At 43.8% G+C, this 18545-nt stretch overlaps 1 protein-coding gene across 1 annotated transcript; it reads left to right on the top strand.

Annotated features, from left to right (window-relative positions):
* The first annotated feature begins 146 nt into the window (after positions 1–146).
* On the top strand, positions 147–6672 carry LOC109469846 (programmed cell death protein 7-like). The gene is made up of 9 exons (XM_019768585.1): positions 147–1409; positions 1624–1764; positions 2029–2118; positions 4352–4483; positions 4591–4729; positions 5028–5188; positions 5434–5509; positions 5894–5981; positions 6241–6672. Exons 1-9 carry the CDS (start codon positions 480–482, stop codon positions 6368–6370), a joined length of 1887 nt encoding a protein of 628 aa, XP_019624144.1. The 5' UTR covers positions 147–479; the 3' UTR covers positions 6371–6672.
* The last annotated feature ends 11873 nt before the right edge of the window (positions 6673–18545 follow it).

Raw genomic sequence — 18545 nt, 5'->3', positions numbered from 1 at the left:
ATTCCCGTCAAACTCATCCCTTGTTCACAATTAAAACACATTTTAGCTCAAACGCCTTACATTTGTATAGTTGATTGATGTTTGTTGTCATCAAACGTCTCGATTTTGTTTTACTTCTACATGAACTACCTGTAAAAAGTGTGTTCTCCCGGCCCTGTGGGATATATGTGGATTTTGAATGTTGTTTTGAATATTCCAGTGTAACAATGATTTATAGAACGTTAAATATACAGTCGTGGGCTGCTGATCTGTGCTAGGAATAACCACAACTTTTGCGTCAGTGATAATTTGTGTCGAAATTGTTTGCACGAGAGTTTGGGAACTTCAAAAACGAGACTTCACGAGATTTCATTTCCCCAAATGGCTGCCTCCAAGTGAACAATTCTTGACACCACCAATCTTCCCCAGATTCTGTCTTCCGTACGGTGGAATGAACTGATTAGCGATATCAAGTTAATCACTAACTTTGCAGGGTGAGGATGGACGGTTTCGGCCAGTGGCAGGCGGGGTTTAGTAGAGGGCCTCCAAACTTGGGCCCGCGCCCCCCTCCCCATCCATCACAGTTTCCTTTTCATCCAAATCCAAGTACGGGGCTGCCCAAAGACGCGGGGCTAAACACCGGACAACAGCAAAATCAGAACAATGAAGGCCAGCATTTCTACCCAGGGACACATACGTCAGGACCTGGATATACAAACATGGGACAACAGCAGCAGCATTTTGGAGAAAGGTTTTCTTTCCATCAGGGTTCTGTGGACAACTTAAGCTTTCCAACATCATCCTCCAGTCAGCAGCAGTATGATCACTCTCGAACACAGATAGGTTTTCCGTCAGGACCTCCGATGTTGGAGGAAATCCCTCAGGACATGGGACACTACGCGGACCATGGGGCAAGAGATTCGCATTTTGCCAACAGCATGCAGTCACAACAACCAAACATCAATATGGCTCAACATGGCACAGCTTTTCAACAGAACGTTTCCTCTCCATTTGCCGTAAATCCACCGTCAAATATGCTCAATGATAGTGGTGGCACTTCCAGCAGCACTAGTATGAGCAGGGGTTTTGTCAACAACAGTTTTAATCAAATGACAGCATTTCCTCCACCAGTTAGTCATCAAGGCCAAGAGTTTCAAACTCCAAAACAAAGGCTGCCAAACATCCCCCCTCCACCCTTGTTCCCACCCCTACCCAATATCTCAGGGCATCTTCCATTTACATCAAATGTCAGGCCTGCAACCACGTCAGGTCTGAGACCATCCCATGGCCAGACTTCTCATGACCACAGTGTACAACCTTCAGATGACAAGGTACAGGCTGATGCTGATAGACAGTGGCTGTCTACTTGGCTGACAAAGAGAGGCCTTGGGACAGCCAGAACAAAAGGGGAGAAAGGTCCTGCTTTGACAGTAAGTACAAAATGTAGCTTTATGAAAATTCTAGTAAGTAGGACTTGGGATGCTATTCTCAAAATCAACTTTCCTGTTGTTGAACTTGCATCATATTCATAACATCATGGTGTCCTAATTGTATACCCTCAATACAATGTCAATATCAAAGAGCCTTTGTACATTACTACCGGTACTTTAATCCCTGACTACTAGTATCATGTTGTCTGTGCAGCTGCCAGAGGTGAGACAGAAGCTGGCGGAGTGGAGATCTCTCCTGGACCAGCTGACTGAACAGAAAGCCGTGCTGACAGAGGCTGTGGGGGCAGACGAGTCTACGTGGCAGGCTAAGATGACACGAGCTGCAGATATCAAAGTATGTCATCATGTACTGTACAGACATGCTTCCTGTATTAGGCCAGTCAATGCACCCTGAAATGTACATGTACATACCAGTATTTGAAACACCAGAAGTCAGCAGGGAGCAGCTTATTTTCAAATTTCAAGTAAAATTGTTCTCTCGTCACCTTCCCACCTTTCTGTTTGTGTAGGGTGTGCCCATTTCCGTGTCTATAGTGGCAGGGAAATGGGCACAGCAGTTATATTTTTGCTGATACAATTTCTCCTACCTTTTATCTAGGGCAGTTTAACAAAAATGGAGAGCATGTTTGGGGATGAGCAGTTGCTGACACAATTGGAAAGGAAACTTTCAAGAATCCAGAAGAAGAGGGTAAGTTGTTACATGTTATAACTGTAGTTAAGTGGTCTTTGCATTTCCTGTGTCTTGTCTTGTCTTGTTCAGGTACTGCACAACACCCCTAGATTGGGGTAAAGCGTGCAGGGGAGCTGCGCGATGCGTTATTGCTGCTTCCTCAGGTGTTGTAGTACTGCAGCGTTGAACTTCGTGGGTTCCGCAGTATCAGATATCTCTTGGGGCAAAATGTTCCAATCTCTGACAGTTTGTGGAAAATATGAATATTTGTAGCAGTCTTTGTGGAACGTTAGAGGTTTGTATGAGTTGGAGTTGAAGTGTCGCGATTGGCGCGGGATAGGTGTCAACAAGGTTTTGACCGGAAGGGCTGTTTTTGAGTGTCTTGCTTTCTGAAGTAATGTGAGTCTACTTGCTGTGCGTCTGTCCTTTAATGTGTCCCACCCTAAATCTGTGACCAATTTGGTAGTGCTGGCATAAGTATCATAGGTATTAGAAACAAATCTGGCCGCTCTTTTCTGGACCGATTCTAACTTGTGAATATGTTCCTTGTAGTACGGATCCCATGCAGCGCTAGCGTATTCAAGATGGGGTCTGACTAAACTAGTGTATGCATTCATCTTAACTGATTTAGGACAGCTATAGAGATTGCGTTTAATAAAACCTAGTGATTTATTTGCTTTGGAAGTAATATGATGGATGTGTTCAGTCCAAGAAAGTTTGTTGTTTAAGATAACCCCTAGGTACTTGTGATTATTAGCCTCAGCTAGTGTATGGCTCCCTAGTTTGTAGTCGAATACTTTAGTTTTGCGTTTATGGGTGTAGCGCATGACATAGCACTTATCAGGGTGTAGTTCCATTTGCCAATTGCACTGCCATGCGTCTAACGTGTTTATATCATCTTGTAGTAGGATATGGTCATTGTGGTTATTTATTTCTCTGTAAATGACACAGTCGTCGGCGAAAAGCCTGATGCTAGAGTTAAGGTTATCAGCCAGATCATTTATGTATACTAGGAACAATAAAGGCCCTAGTACGGTGCCTTGGGGTACTCCAGAAACTACTTCTGCCCAATCTGAATGTTCCCCCCCAACTACCACCCTTTGTTTACGTTTTTTTAGGAAGTTAGAAATCCACTGGAGGAGTTTGCCTCGGATACCGTAATTATGTAGTTTTAAGAGAAGACGGTTATGGGGAACCTTATCGAAGGCTTTGGCGAAATCAGTTATGATTAGATCAGTTTGTGATTTGGAATCTAGGGAAAGGGCTAAGTCATTTGTGGTTTGGACAAGTTGAGTCTCACACGAATGTTTCTTCCTAAAACCATGTTGGTTTTCAGTTAAGATAGAATACATATCAAAATGGTCCATTATTTGGGAGTGGATAATGTGCTCCATAACCTTACTACAAACACAAGTGAGAGAGACGGGGCGATAGTTAGAAGGTTTCGTCCTATCACCTTTTTTATAAATGGGAGTCAGTGATGTTTGCGTGTAGCCAAGTGGACGGGATTTGGCCTGAGTCTAAAGATTTCTGACATATTAAGGTTAGGGCTGGGGCTAACTCTACGGCCGCTAGTTTAAGAATTCTTGCTGAAAGGCCATCTGGTCCACTAGCTTTGTGTGGATTCAGATCACTCAGGAGTTTGATAACTCCGTTAGTATTAATGCTGAATTCTGGTATTGAGGGAATGGTACTGCGGGGGAGGTGGGGGAGTTGTTCTTTTTCCTCAGTAAAGACAGAACTAAATTGGGAGTTAAGTATGTTTGCTTTGATTCTGTTGTCTGATTCTAATTTATCTCTTAGTTTAAGGCTAGGGATACCAGTTGCTTCCTGTTTCAAGTGTTTTATGTGCGACCAAAATTTTTTAGGGGAGTCGGTACAAATTGAATTTTGCTCTATACCTTTACGTGGTCCCCATCTCCTCTAAACACAGTACATTTTGAAATATACCTCATGTTTCTGTATAAAACAGGCTAGGATGAGAAGGTTCTTCAACTACATGTACCAGACAGTACTTAAACTTTGTCTACTAAGCTTCATCTACTAGTACTTAGTACAGCAAGGCACTGTATCCTTTCCAGTGTGCTACCTAATTGTATTTACTCCTCGCACTGGTTAAGCACATGTTATAACTGTAGTTAAGTGGTCTTTGCATTTCCTGTTTCAATCTTGCTCTATACCTTTACGTGGTCCCCATCTCCTCTAAACACAGTACATTTTGAAATATACCTCATGTTTCTGTATAAAACAGGCTAGGATGAGAAGGTTACGGGAGGAATCTTACAGGAGAAGACAGGAGGATGAGCAGCGATGTCAGGACAGACATCAGAAGATCGACAAGTGGAGAAACAACATCCTTCAGAAGGATTTAGATGCCAAGAGGGTGAGTACACAAAGATACCCTAAAATATACAATTCAACATAGAGTTGCAAAAAGTGGTGTAAATTTCCTTGTACAACAGCTAACAACAACGTCTGCCCCTTATTCAGGAGGCAGAGCTTAAGAAGGAAGTTGACGATACTCTGTCAGAGGTGCGTAGGAAGCAATCAGAGGCCACTAAATCCACAGAGCTGTTGAAGTCTCTGGGCAAGCTGAGAAAACTCAGGAAGGAAGCCAATGAGAGGAAAGGTACTGTTCAAGGACCGTATGATTCCTGCTTCAGTTCTGTCTTGTTTAAGTGGTTTCACTTGTTGGACTTGTTCATCATGTACAGTGCATACATGTTGATATGATTGATTTTGTCATTTGTGTTTCATGAAATGGATGTTACACAACAGTGTTTGAAATACTTGCCTGCAAAATGATCACTGATTTTCAAGATTTCAGAAGAGAAATTAAACGACCTGCACTTTTGCAGAATGAAAATAATCAGGCTCATGATTTCATGGTTCTCAATTTTGAAAACTTTTCAAACCTGTATTTGTAGGTGTGAAAACCTCATCAGAAGCAGAGCGTTTGTTTGAGTGTAAGCTACAGGACTACATAGAGATGATGGTTGATCGCTCCAAGATGTATGGAGAAGAGGAGAGGATGCTGAGAGCAGTGGTGGAGGAGGAGCAGGAGGAGGAGAGGGAGAGGTACAGACGGGTGAGTCAGCTTACGACAGGTGCAGGCAGGTGTGGTAGGGAAACGGGGAACAGGTGTGTCAAGAAGAAACATAAGATGAATTGGGGTGTGCAGGTGTGAATGAAGCACGGAAAAGCACTGAAATTGGTACAAAACAAAGCAACAATTCTATGGCATCATATGGCAGACAGTAGAGATGTATTACTTAATACATGTAGCAGTAATTAAATGTACTTAATAACTATTGTCTTTGTTTCAACTTAAAGGCCAGAAAAAAGAAGGAAGAAAAAGAAGCCAGGAAGAAAGAAGCAAGACAACTAGAGATGCTGTTTGGACCTACAGGTCAGTTTCTCCAAACCATGTAAAAAAAACTGAGTGAAAGTGATCTCAAACCAGTTTAGCTCAACAGTTGAGCTACTCTAGATCTGCTACTGGTTGTAACAAAGACGACTGCTGCTATGTAAAGTGCAGGGGATGTTTCCCTAGCTCTTTTCCACAAGTGAACAGTAAACAGTGGACCATGGTTTTATGTCCCTTTCCAGCACCAGTAGTGTGCAAAACAGGTGAGAACAGCCTGGAATCAAACATTTCAGTCACAACTTCTTGGTCTAGGCGCAGGGTCACTTATGTTAATGTTGTAATGCTTTTTCAATATATCTATTGATTAGTTAGTGATTATTTTTGTTAGCTAGTGATGTTTAAACAATGTTTATTATATGTCCCCAGATCCTCTAGACACAGCTGACCCCCTGCTGCCCTACAGACAGTACTATGAGCAGGGAGACAACAGTGTACAATCCCTCCTACATATTAGGTGAGGAGGAATCTTCCATTCTTCTGAGCAGAGCTACCTCATTGATTGCATTGATACAGCTCTGCTGAATTCACATTCAGTAGTTATTGCTACAACATTCTTTTTTTGCACATATACCTGACTGCTGCTAATTAGTGTGTTTCTCGTCCTTTGTTTTTTTTTTTTGCACAATTGGTAACCTTGGAAAAAATGAAATATAGGCGAATGTTCATAGTCCTGTAGAATTTTCCACCCATGATGTGTTGTGTTCTTGTTACAGGAGAGAGTGGGATATGTATCTTGTCCCAGATGGCACAGTTGGGGCGACAGGTGTACCTCTAGGTTGGGTCGTACCATCTGAACCCACCAGCGAGGTATGGGCAGGATGCCTCAAGGAAAACATAGAGTGATGGTCCTGGGATGGCCCTGGCAAGTCATGTGGACTCAAATTGAAAACAGCTGTCATAGATTCTAACCTTACCCAAGGAATTTTTCACATAAGTACAAAGAAGCCTTTAGTTTACTGTCATGTGGATGTCTGACAAGGAAATGTTGGCATCCTTCTGACAAGGAAATAGAAGCTGGCAAAAGCTATATATGTTTTCTCCAAGATGATATTTCATATTAGATATGCACATCAGACGTGACATAATGAATTTTGTTATTCATTTCATTGCTATCTTTGGACAGAATAAAGTTGACTTAAACTGTGTCCTTCATGTTTAATACAAGTGGTAAACATGGTCCATTAAGGGGTAAGACACATGCTCACACTATTTTTATTTCATGACCATTTGTACCACTTAAGACTGTCTTCTATTTGGCAAGTAATGACACTCTACTAAGTTTGGGTCTAATTCCTTTATTGAGACTACACACCTCTGCCAAAGCAGCAAATATCTCGATATACTGTTAGTAGTATCTGTATGTATGTATGTATGTATGTATGTATGTATATATATGTGTGTGTGTGTAACATAGTACGTAAACTGATGTTGCAGTTTTGATATGAGCTGAAGTTTTAAGGTACTAGTGTCTGCTTTAGGGCGTACTCAATACTATACATGTATTTGATGACCTTTTCCTTGGAAAGGAATCCCATAAAATAGCTTTTAAATCCATTTATAACCTCTCAGGGGTATCAAGTACACACCAAACCTTTTTGCTGGAGGAAATTTTGGTCTGTTATGGCATATGCGTTTATTTTCATGTTCGCTAGAAGGTGTAGCTGAGTTTTCCGCAGGTGCTTTTTCTGAGCCGCAGTTTAAGAATAACGTGCAAGGTGGCGCTTTTAAACCAACATGACAAACCAAATCGACAGCCACGTAAATTTGATATGCGTCCTTAGCTGGAGTTTCGCAATCACAACAAGGCCTTGAGCCACATAAACAACCCGTAACTAATCTCCTGCCAAAAGGTCACTCGTGACTGCAGACGTGGTTGGCGCTTGATTGGAATTACTGTCTCTGAAGGAAATATTTGTAATATTCTTTCTTCCTATGTCTTCTTAACATGGTATTTTACATATCTTCCTCCATCCGTCATACTTAAAGATTGATAGCTGCTCTTTAACTTTGTGTAAAGAAGTTAAGTTGTATGTACATATTAAAGAGCTGTACATGTATTAACATTTAGCTGCAGCGTGGTTTAAAAAAGTTTGGAAAATCGCCAGCATGTGACCTTCGCGCGGATGCCTTTAAGCCATCAATGTCATTTCTTGTCTTTGTTGTTTGACGGAAAGGCCGTCCTATTTTCTGGGCGGTTGGTGTGAGGTGGCGTTGCGCAACTCTTGAGTCGAGCAGGTTCAAGGTCCCGTACCAGCTGTACAGGTGTGTACAGGTGGAGAGATGAAGATCACAGTGACCTGACGACAGCTGACATCACCTGCTCTTACAGGTGTTGCCACCTGCCCTTGACGGATGAATCCTGACGTGTAAACATGCTGACCTTGCCGTGCTCTCACCCCGTACTTCACCCTGCGCCATGACTTGTACTTGCACCTCTGATGTATCAGTTAAACGTTCTGTAGGTCGTCTTTGTTTTGGCTCCTTTACAAGAGGCCCAGGGTACTTATGGGGTCATCATCGACAAAGGTCAAGACATGTCTCAAGGCGAGGTCACTTCTTTTTGGGTGTGCTGTTAATCACGTACACCCTGCTCCCCAACGTCCTTCAGATGTGGGAGAAAGGTGTCCTGTTATATAGTATCAATTATTTTCACTTCACGTTGTTGTCACCCTGATTGTACTTTTGGCAATTGTTCAGTTGTTTTAAGTGATCGGTTGCTTCTATTCATCTGAATGGAGTTTAGGCCTTACTGCGAATGACACTCTCTCTGCCAACTTTTGATGGAGCCTTCTCAAGGACAACATACTTTCTGTAGATGAGAATAGAACCGTGGCACTTAGGATCAAAGGGGAAACCTTTTGGGCTATACAAAACGCCAAGGCTGCTTGGCTATCGGCCTGAATCTGTGTACACACACGCTGGTAATGGTAGGATCAGGCTGATTCCCGCTGACTCCAATCTGAAGTCGAGTCTTGGCACGTGTCTTGGCGAGGAGCCACCAGACCAGTGGCGTGGTTTAAGAGACAGGTGGGATTGACGAGCTTTTAATAGACGGCCTTCAGGAGGAGCTGACAGACCGATCAATTAAACCCGTCCCAGTGTTGCGCAACGTTATGGTTTCGTAATCGTTCAAGGGCGGCACGGCTGTGTCCTTTACCCGAGCGTACGTTTGTGTTGACGTTTTCAGTGAACGTTCGTCCAGTTCAATGTGCTCTCTTCCTAGACAATATCATGACCGGAATGTCGTCTTCGATTACCAAAACCAACTGTTTGTCTTTATTGTAACTGATAGTGTTCACCTTTCCCGTGGAGGGGGGGGGGGGCGTCCTGATCTGACCCCGGCGTTCTGATCGTCCCAAAAACTAGATCCCGAGACAGGCTGCAGCAGCCCAGACTTCAACCGGAAAGTCCACGGCGCGTGCTGAGCGAACTTGATATTGGCTCTCCACCATTGGACAGGTTTGCCTGAGGTTTTGTTTATATTCCTAGGGAATTAACGCCTAAAGAAACTAAAGCCAGACTTCGCTAAGTTGGAGTCTCTCTAGCGTGTCGTGTAGGCAGTGCACCTGAACAAACTGGCCGAGGAAAGTTGAGAAGTGACCCGAGGAGAAACTGGACATGGGTACCTGAAGTCTACCTGAACAGTGGTGTGTCATCAGTTTTGCTGTCCGGTGTCCCAAATGGCAAGTACACACTAGAACTATGGCGACACCGTAGAGAACTGCACGGTCCCGGCGTCTGGTCCTACCCTCTTGACTCCATTGGAATCATCACTCTGACCGCATTGCTGTATCTGGTCTTCTATAGCACTGTTACAGGTTATGGAAGTAGACAAGGACCCCGGAGATTTAAATCCTAATCTGAAATACTCAATGTCAACTCCTCAATTACATTTCTCTTCCGGTCAGGCCTGGTGAGGTATACAAGGCAATAATAACTCTCAAGGTGGTTGAAATTGAACTACAAATGTTATCCGTCATCAAAGTTCTCGATCTGAATATCACCAGGCGTAGACGTTCCTGCATTTTCAGAGAAATTTTCCCTGGGTTAGAAATAATACGAATCTTTATTGCCTGTCCATTCCCCGGGGGGGATAAATGCAGGGATGTACCACAGTGTGCAATCTACTAGAAAGAAATTACAACAATAATAAAAAAAGGCTAACATCCGGTCTAAGGTATGTTTGTACAATTGCAATTCAATGGTTACTTTCCTGAGCTTACATCGTATCTTGGAGCAAAGGCAAAAGATCTCCTTACTTTTAACACGCGAAGATTCACCATTTGAGAGCTTAGAACATGTTGCATAAAAGACATAACAGAACTTTTTTTCTATCGGTCACACACCTATCAAGAGAACTCAAGCACAATTAAGGAACTATTTATCTGATCAACCACTCTGATGACTTTGGGAGCCAAGGACAGGTCATTGACATACAGACATAAGGGGCTGGCACACTCTTAATTGCATAACCTTTTTCGTAGATAAAGACGAGTGTCTATATCGCCACCAAGCATTTATCAAAAACGTTACCCCTTACCACAAATGTGACATAATGACCGGCTTGTACCAAGCGGAAAAAGTTTGCTAGGAAACACTGCATTTATGGGTCCGAGGGTTACCTGTATAACCTAATTACTGCTGTCTGGCCCCATGTCTATCGGCAACCTTGGTCAGGACAACATGACCCCGCATAGACTGTGTCAGGGATCGCCCTCTAGGCAGCTCACAGTTCAAACCTCAGTCTATTGGTAATTAAATCAGTTCTAGTAGTGATTTTTCATCGTTACAATTTTAAACGATGCCATGCGAACAACACACAACACCAGCGACGTTGCCGCTTACATGATGGTCATCAGAGCTACCGACTACCCGAGCTACCGACTACCCGTGCCACCGACTACCCGTGCTACCGACTACCCGTGCTACCGACTACCCGTGCTACCGACTACCCGTGCTACCGACTACCCGTGCTACCGACTACCTGTGCTACCGACTACCCGTGCTACCGACTACCCGTGCTACCGACTACCCGTGCTACCGACTACCCGTGCTACCGACTACCCGTGCTACCGACTACCCGTGCTACCGACTACCCGTGCTACCTAAACATTAGTCACGTTCACACATTACATACTGCAGATTTACTGTGTAGCGGGCTTGTCAGATCCTCGTCAACGTGATCTAGCGAACGCCGCGGGTCCGGACTATATGTCCTCATTATGATGATGTACATGTCACCTGACTCTATCAAACGCGGAACAGCGCAATAGCTCTTACGAGTAAAACGAAGGCGACACACAGTAGAGTGCCGCAGTACCTGTCACTGAATAATATGATCTATTCACAACTATTACCGCTGTGCCTGTCCCTGGTGCTGAATAATATCTATTCACACATATTACCGCAGTACCTGTCCTTGGTGCTGAACGACACCCATTTATTCGTAGTACCGTGGTACTTGTCCCTGGTGCTGAGTGATATCCCTTTATGTATACATCGTACCGCTGTAGCGTTGGTTCTGAATGGTACCCATCTTAGTACCGTGGTACCTGTCCCTGGTACAGAGTAATGTCCATTTATTCATAGTGCTTCTGTAGCTACCCCTGGCGCTGAACAATACCCATTCATTCATACTACGTACAGTTGTACCTGTCCCTGGTGCTGAATGATATCCATTCATACATGGTACCATTGTAGCCATTAATCCATATAGTTCAGCTGTACCTACCCCTATTGCTGAACAATAGCCACTTAAACATACTATTAGTGGTATTGTACTTTGTGCTGAGTCCATATGCGTATAGCGGCACTGTTGTAGCATGTCATTCTCAACACACGCACATTCACACGATGTACATTCTTTGAATTTTTATTCTTAGGCACTGATGGTATTTGAAACCGACTCAAGTGAAGACTTGCCCTATTGTATACAGCACAGTACTAGTGCTGACAATACAGCCACTTTTCTCATGCACGTCTTCTGCGGGGAATGACCGCGATATGACCGAGATTTACCTACCTATCGCTGTCGGTTCGAGTACCATATACCAAAACTGACACCCAAGGCAAGACAATTTGCCTCCTGTAGTCAGTGCAGATACATGAATGGAATCACGGGGTCAATGCCCGTCTTTCTGCAGAAAAATATACGCCACACACACAATGATGTTTGGTTCAGCTTTAAGGTTACACGGGGGCGTCTTGTGTCTATCACGAACTACCGTCGAGCTTCAGCTTCTCTCACTGCTCGCCTCATCAGTCTTATCCTTGGCTGCCGTTTGTCAGAACTACCATCTCTGGGGATCGAATACTCTTTGCAAAAAGAAGGACGTGGGGGCTCCAATTAAAATGAATGGTTTTGGATTGTTCTTCTTAATTGGATGAGCACGGCCATAGCGTCTCACGAGTATGTGTAAAGGCAGTGTTCGCAAATAGATCCCTGTACGTGCGCAGCTCTGGTGTATGCGCACATGTGTGTGGGATAACTAGGTCGATGACTTTGTACGTACGTGGAAAACGTACTGTTTTGTAGTCTGTGTCGGGAGGTTTAGTTGCAGAATGTCCAGGAAATCGGTACGGGTTACTCGAGGACGGCTGCAGTTCGCTTGAGTTTGCTGCCGGTCAAGGCGTTCCTTCCTGTCATGCGTGGGATGCGGAGTGATCCCACTGAACGGAAGATAGCGGCATATTCCGCACAGGGTTCATTTAAGATAGAGCAGGGATATACATGTGGTAGGGGTAACAAGAGTTCATGATGGTTGCGTGTGGGGTGATACGGTGACGAAGGTGTAGGGACAAGTGGAAGAAGGTGGGAATGTTATAAAAGAAATAAGGATAATTGCAAGCAGTAGAGAAGATGTAGTGGACAGGTGGGTGTTAATCCATTCAAGGCTATGGAAAACAGAGAGAGGTACTGAAAACAATTGAAGGCAGTAAGTTGGAATGTCTGTATGCAGCTGACAATACACAAGACAAATTGGCCAAAGGCTTTACGAAATTGTCACCTTTCCGCGTCAACCTGTTTGAAATGTAAGGCCAATGTACTTGGGAGCTATGTATATGTGTTTGGATAGAACGTTGCCTACGTGCACGATGTGCCGCCGGTGATATAACTACTACGTGAAGGTACTACCATATACACAGTGCCTTTCACTGCAAGCTGCGAGCAGGTCGGGAAAAATAGAAACATGATGTAGTTGGAAGCTCACGGTACCAGTGATATATTTAGTGCGGCACGATGGCAGAGAATACACATCCGCCTATTAATTATCTGGTTAGTTGCCTTGTAAGTCAACATCGTGTCTTCCACTATTTTGTATTCACATTACTGCAGCACGAGTTGTCACGATGTCAGCTTGCCTTTAACTTCAAATGGAGCCATTTTACACCAAATATGGTTATAGACTTCAGTTGAATAACTATATTTGGTATCCAGACGCATAGTCATTCCTGAGGCACATAGCTGATAATTTTAGATCGAAATAGATCTAATTTTACCTTTTATGCGTTATGTTCTTTTTATATTTTATTTTGGATAACACTTCAAGTGGAATTCATATATATCTTTGCATTGATGATAAGATTTGGAATTTGGGTGACTAGTTGCATACTATTGCAACTTCAACTTGCCGATTTCAGACAGTCGGTACATGATCCTATTCAGTTGTCACCGAAAGCCTCAGATTGGGCATCGTTGGAAGTTGTGAGAATAGAAATGAACATACCACCTCACGTGGTTGTCTGCTTCTACGCAGCACAAATAAGAGAGAAGCTATGATTACGGATCTCTGGGGTAAGAATAGCCGGCCAGCCAGCGGCTACAAACTCTGGCGCGCGTCGCCGGGCTTTTAACTGACAGTCACCCGCCAAGCTACGTGCTGAAGTCACATAACAAGATACTCAGTCATTAGCAAAGCAGGTACGAGGGCAGGAAACAAGCTACCTGTCTGACAAGCTCGTTTTCCTGTTGCCAAGGAACGACCCACGTCCACACCCACAGGTTCTTTTGAAGAGTCGTGACGCACGTAGTCTATCGTTCAAAAGCAATTTATTTCGCTAAGCACTATGTTATCGTAAAACGAGGCGACGGAAAAGTGGGTTATACAAGCTCATTGCAGCAGGAAATGTAAAGAAATGACAGTGATTTCTACTTGAAGCACCTGAAACTAAAGCCGTCAACAGGTAAGATGCTGCTAGTAGCACGTAACACCAGGCCGTTGTTGTGAGTTCAACTGGGTTACATTCTAGCGGATTTGCTGACACGATCCCTTCTCTGTGGTTGGAATGGTAGAAATAGAAACCTCACACTGAAAACGAGCATAGATTATACATTTTTGCAACTGAAATAAAGACGATACCTGAACACGTGGAATAGTGTCTGTAGCCACGTGTCCTAAACCATTACACTTCACTGCAGCTAGCGCACATTTGTCTACCCAATGCCATGTTTCGAAAGCCGTAATTTGTCTTGTTCACTAGCCGAGCTCGAGGTGTGATCTTCCTGAGGATCTTAACTTGGCGGCACGTTGCCTCACCTGCTGCTTTCACGCCTCTGCAGCGAAGGGCAGGAGGCCAAGTTGTAGCGAGTCTGGGAGCCATGTTAACTTATAGTTTCGCCTCATCATGGGAATACTGTATCGTTAACACTATACCATTCAAAGGTATACCGTCACGAACGCGTGCATTATATACACGGTTCGGGATCTAATCAGTGAGTTCTGCATTCTGGCTGTACGCGTATCATGACCCAGTTAGTCTGTGAGTCACAGAGATAGACTTTGACCTTTACCATGATCAATGCATGAAAAGTTCAAGTAGTAACAAGAATAGCCATGACTACTCAGTCGTGTGGAGTTCTTTGATTATGAAGTGGCAGTTCCTTTGATTCCTTGTTTCCGCCACCGCGTTCCGGTTCCTAACTACTACAGTTTTATTTTAAGAAGTGCGAGGCGCTGGAGTGTAAGTCGCGCGTGGGCAGAACAGGAAGTTATTAGAACCCAACCGATCGTTTCTCCTTTCATGCCAGTCACGAAGAAACTGCGGCACACGGCGAGATATCCGGAACCGGTTATTCTTTCAAGAATTTTTTTTCTACAAAATGGACTGTGATACAAAAGAAATAACAACGTTAGTTCTATCAGAAAATCAATGGGGATCGGCAAGGTCTTCACTCACGGTCCAACGTTAGTCCAAAGCGGTGACTGTATTTTCATCATATGTCATGCTGTCCTTGGTACTGAAAGCAAGGTCGCACGAGGCGATCATCACTCCACCCCACCCACATAACCACGTTAGCGCCCCCCTCCCCTACCGCAACCATGTAACTTTTGAACAACCTCAACACACATTTTCTTAATGTTAGACCTCAGCCACTATTCAAGAGAATGGTGATCACGACTTCCACTGATGTCTGTTTGAACACCGCTTTTCATTTATAAGTCATACATGTGGAGCCCTTCAGTATATTTGCTAATATTACCAGACCGCAAATGTAAAGACTTTGTCACAAAGCTTAAACTTGTCCCAAATTAGATATCCACATTTTCCGATGGGAGAACTTCAGCAAGGCAAGCGGCCGCGCAAACCCTGACATCTAAGAGTAGTCTACTTCCGTTCACGCTCTCAGGGAACACAGGAAGTGCCTTTCGCTGCTAGTATTTCCTTGTGAATGGGAGCCAAAGCGTTAAATATAGCTTATAAAACCCAGAGCATTTCCGTAGCAAGGGTAGTGGGTGTGAGATGATGGTTATTGAAGAGCAAAGTTTTAATGAGCTAGAACTAGCATAACAACTTAATACAGGTCGGTGTGATCGTGAGGCGACCTCAGGCAGCGAATGAGGCACCGTAAGCTAACATGTGACACGCCGGACCGTAAGGGAGATTCAGTTCGGTTTGAAGCACACGTCAGTCCGGTTTGAAGGGTGGGCAGAGTGCTTTTATCAGCCACCCCGCGTTGGTCCGTTCGGCACCTCGAGGATTGCCACTTAGTAATCGTTAAGATTAAGCATGATATGTGCCTTGACTTTTTTGAAGAAGTGTTTCTCCGAAAACATGTACAGGAAGGTGAGCCATGCATGCAGAGCTACATCTTATGCAAGCAACATTTCAGTCGGATAAACTATAACAATTGAGCTTGGCAGGCTCACAAAATATGGGTTGTTCGATGGTGATAGTTTCAATACGTACTTGCCTTCTTTGCAGGCGTTCCGGGAGCGGTCGGCTTTTTTTGGGGGGGGGGCGCTTATTTGCAACTTGCACTATTTTCTGATCAAACGTAGATCGCACGCATTAGAAGCTCAGGCCGCCAACCCTAGAAAAAAAGCCGACCGCTCCCGGAACGTCTACAAAGGAGGCTAAATATGTGTGTTTAATCCAGAGAACCTGTCATTGAGATTCTGACCATCATACATCATTAGAGTGGAAGTAATCGTATCCACCGGCGTTCTTTGATCCGGCTTATATGTGGCTGGAAAAGGGCAGGGTAGTCATGACTTAAATGGGAAATAACTAGTCGTGAAAACATCGGCAACGGCAACTAGTCATAAAGCATTTTTCCAACCACTGCTGTTCACTATACGTTTTGTTGGCGGGAATGTTATTCTCTCTCCGTGGTAACGACCATTAATCTGTTCCAGCCTAATAACTGAGAACGGGTTAACGTTAACCGGAACAAATTTGGTCTACATTGTGGACTGCGCACACCCACATTCGTTCGACGGCGTGCCCAACGGATGTGGCCTATCTGACAAATATAGAACCGCTCGCCCAAAATAGATCGCTCGGTGGAAAACAAACTCCAGCATAAACGTTGGCATCCCGTAGTGTCAAATCCAGCAGTAATCGGCTTTAGATACGTTCATCGCTTGCACTGGCATGTTGATATATAGTTACCGTTATACCACACATGCGCTGTGACTCTAGATAGCCTGAAGGGTTAGCACTCCTCTGTAGAACCATTAGCAGGTGACCTGAGCTGCCCCCCCCCCCACACACACTTTTAGTAAATTGTATACTAGTAGCTTTAATGGAAATGTTTTTGTGCAAAGAACATTTGTGTCATTACTTTTTAACTGCTCTAAATACAGTTCGAAGTGAAGGTCTTTGATTGGAGGAAATATTCACAGTTACCTGACAGGCACAGTTCAAGAAATGCAGGCCTATGATTGGCCAAGGACAGTTGGCCCTAGCTGAGTCATGTGAGGGGTAGCCTGTCTGCTGTTCTCACCTGCCGCTCAATTTGTCAAGAGAGAAGGACAAGGCTGGACTCTCTAGTCAATAGGGAATAAGTCTCCGAGGTCACTCATTACATTGGCATTTAAAACATTGAAGGATTGGCATGGTCTGACTCTCATTGGCAAGGATTTTTATCAAGGATGGCAGGACCTACCTACATGTACTAGTGCACACATCTAAGATTCTCACTAGTATCAAACTGCTGTACATCACAACTTCTTTATGTCTAGAGTCTAGACTTTGGATGTGGATACAGTCCCGCATGTTGTGGTGGGAGCTGGGGTGGGTGGAGCCACCAGCAAGACACCAGAGAAAGGTGCTGCCCCTCATAGGCCAGCCTTTTCTGCCACAACATGGGGCTAATTACTGTCTTTATATTACTACCCTACATCATTCATACATTTAGTGTAATTAAGTTACTTATTACTGGCAGTACTGGTGATGTACAATACTTCAGGGCCCTTCTTGCAGCTGAGTGAGTGTTGCTTTTGCAATCCAAAACCACTTTGATGTCTGATTAATTTTGTACCTAATTACACTAAATCAGAATGACATCACTTAGTGTAAAAAAATAGCTTGCAAGCTTACCTTGTGCAGTTGGCTACTAATGGTTTAGATTGACACAAGATGACCAGAGTAATCCACAGTAAGACTCAATACATTATGGTTTAGGATTGGTGCCCACATCCATCCATCAGCTTTGTGAGGCACGCGACAACTCTATCCCCTGTCCATCCACCTGTCTGAACCACCTGACATGTAAGGTTACCACCCTGTAATTATAAGTAAGTCATAGGGACAGGTTATCACATCAAGACAACTCTAGACCTCCTGGGCCTAACAACATGCAGACCACAAAAGACAATGTAAGGTGTTCTGCCCAATGACTCATCCTTTATAAGTCACACCCATGGTATGACCTACATGTGTCTTGACATGATCCTTATGTCAAGGGTCCCTGTCCTTGGGATGAAGAAGGTTGTACCATGCTGTGCCGTTCTGTTCTTTCCTGTAATCATCAGGAATAATATTAATCACTAACAGGTGCATGACATGGGACCAGACATTACAATATACTTGCTTATCTGCATGTATTGACCAATGAACAGCTGTTTTCTTTCAACTTACCAAACAGGGACTGTTGTCTCAGATAGCATTTGGTCTGAACCCCAATAACCTTGTGAGCATGCATGTCAATCAGGGGTTGAACTGTTCCTGTCTCCTGTCTTGTTGGTAAACAAAACTTGACATGATGACAGGTTTGACAGTGAACAGAGAGGTTACATGACAAGGTGTACAAACAAGGTTATTTCCATTCCAATGTTTCTGTGCAGTTCTTGGTAACTTAACTTCTTTGATTCCTGTTGTGATGTGAAGTCTATGCAGACATTGTAAAAACATTTGATGAGGAATGCATGCATATTTTAACCAGAAACTGAGAAAGACAAAGGTAGACAGAGGTGAGAAACTATGCCCCGAAATCTGAGTCATACCGCTTGTTTCTGGGTGAGGCCAAGACCTTTTCAAATGTAAAAAAAATCAAGTGGTCCTGGTGCATGCAATTGATAAAAGCATAATACTTCAGAATAGACTACAAATGGATACTTGACTTTCTATAATGAGCCCAAAGCTACAAAAGTATGCCAACCAACACCCATTATGAGTTCAAATGTCAATTGAGCATTCAGTTTAATTCATGTTTGCATTTTCCATGTGCCATAAGCCTGTGACTTCCACACCCTTTTGACGGCAGAATGTGGTTAATTTTTGCAAGGTAGACAAC

Source organism: Branchiostoma belcheri, unplaced genomic scaffold, assembly GCF_001625305.1.
Source record: "Branchiostoma belcheri isolate BF01 breed outbred unplaced genomic scaffold, Haploidv18h27 scaffold21, whole genome shotgun sequence".
In the NCBI taxonomy this organism is placed as follows: domain Eukaryota; kingdom Metazoa; phylum Chordata; class Leptocardii; order Amphioxiformes; family Branchiostomatidae; genus Branchiostoma; species Branchiostoma belcheri.
The sequence above is the reverse complement of the archived record's forward strand: the minus strand, read 5'-3'. Positions and strand labels throughout refer to the sequence as shown.

Excerpts from the sequence above, each read along its gene's own strand:
- LOC109469846 (XM_019768585.1), top strand. The coding sequence starts at position 480 with ATGGACGGTTTCGGCCAGTGGCAGGCGGGGTTTAGTAGAGGGCCTCCA. Across the intron at positions 2,119-4,351 it reads CAAGAATCCAGAAGAAGAGG|GCTAGGATGAGAAGGTTACG; the intron begins GTAAGTTGTTAC and ends TGTATAAAACAG. Across the intron at positions 5,510-5,893 it reads GATGCTGTTTGGACCTACAG|ATCCTCTAGACACAGCTGAC; the intron begins GTCAGTTTCTCC and ends ATATGTCCCCAG.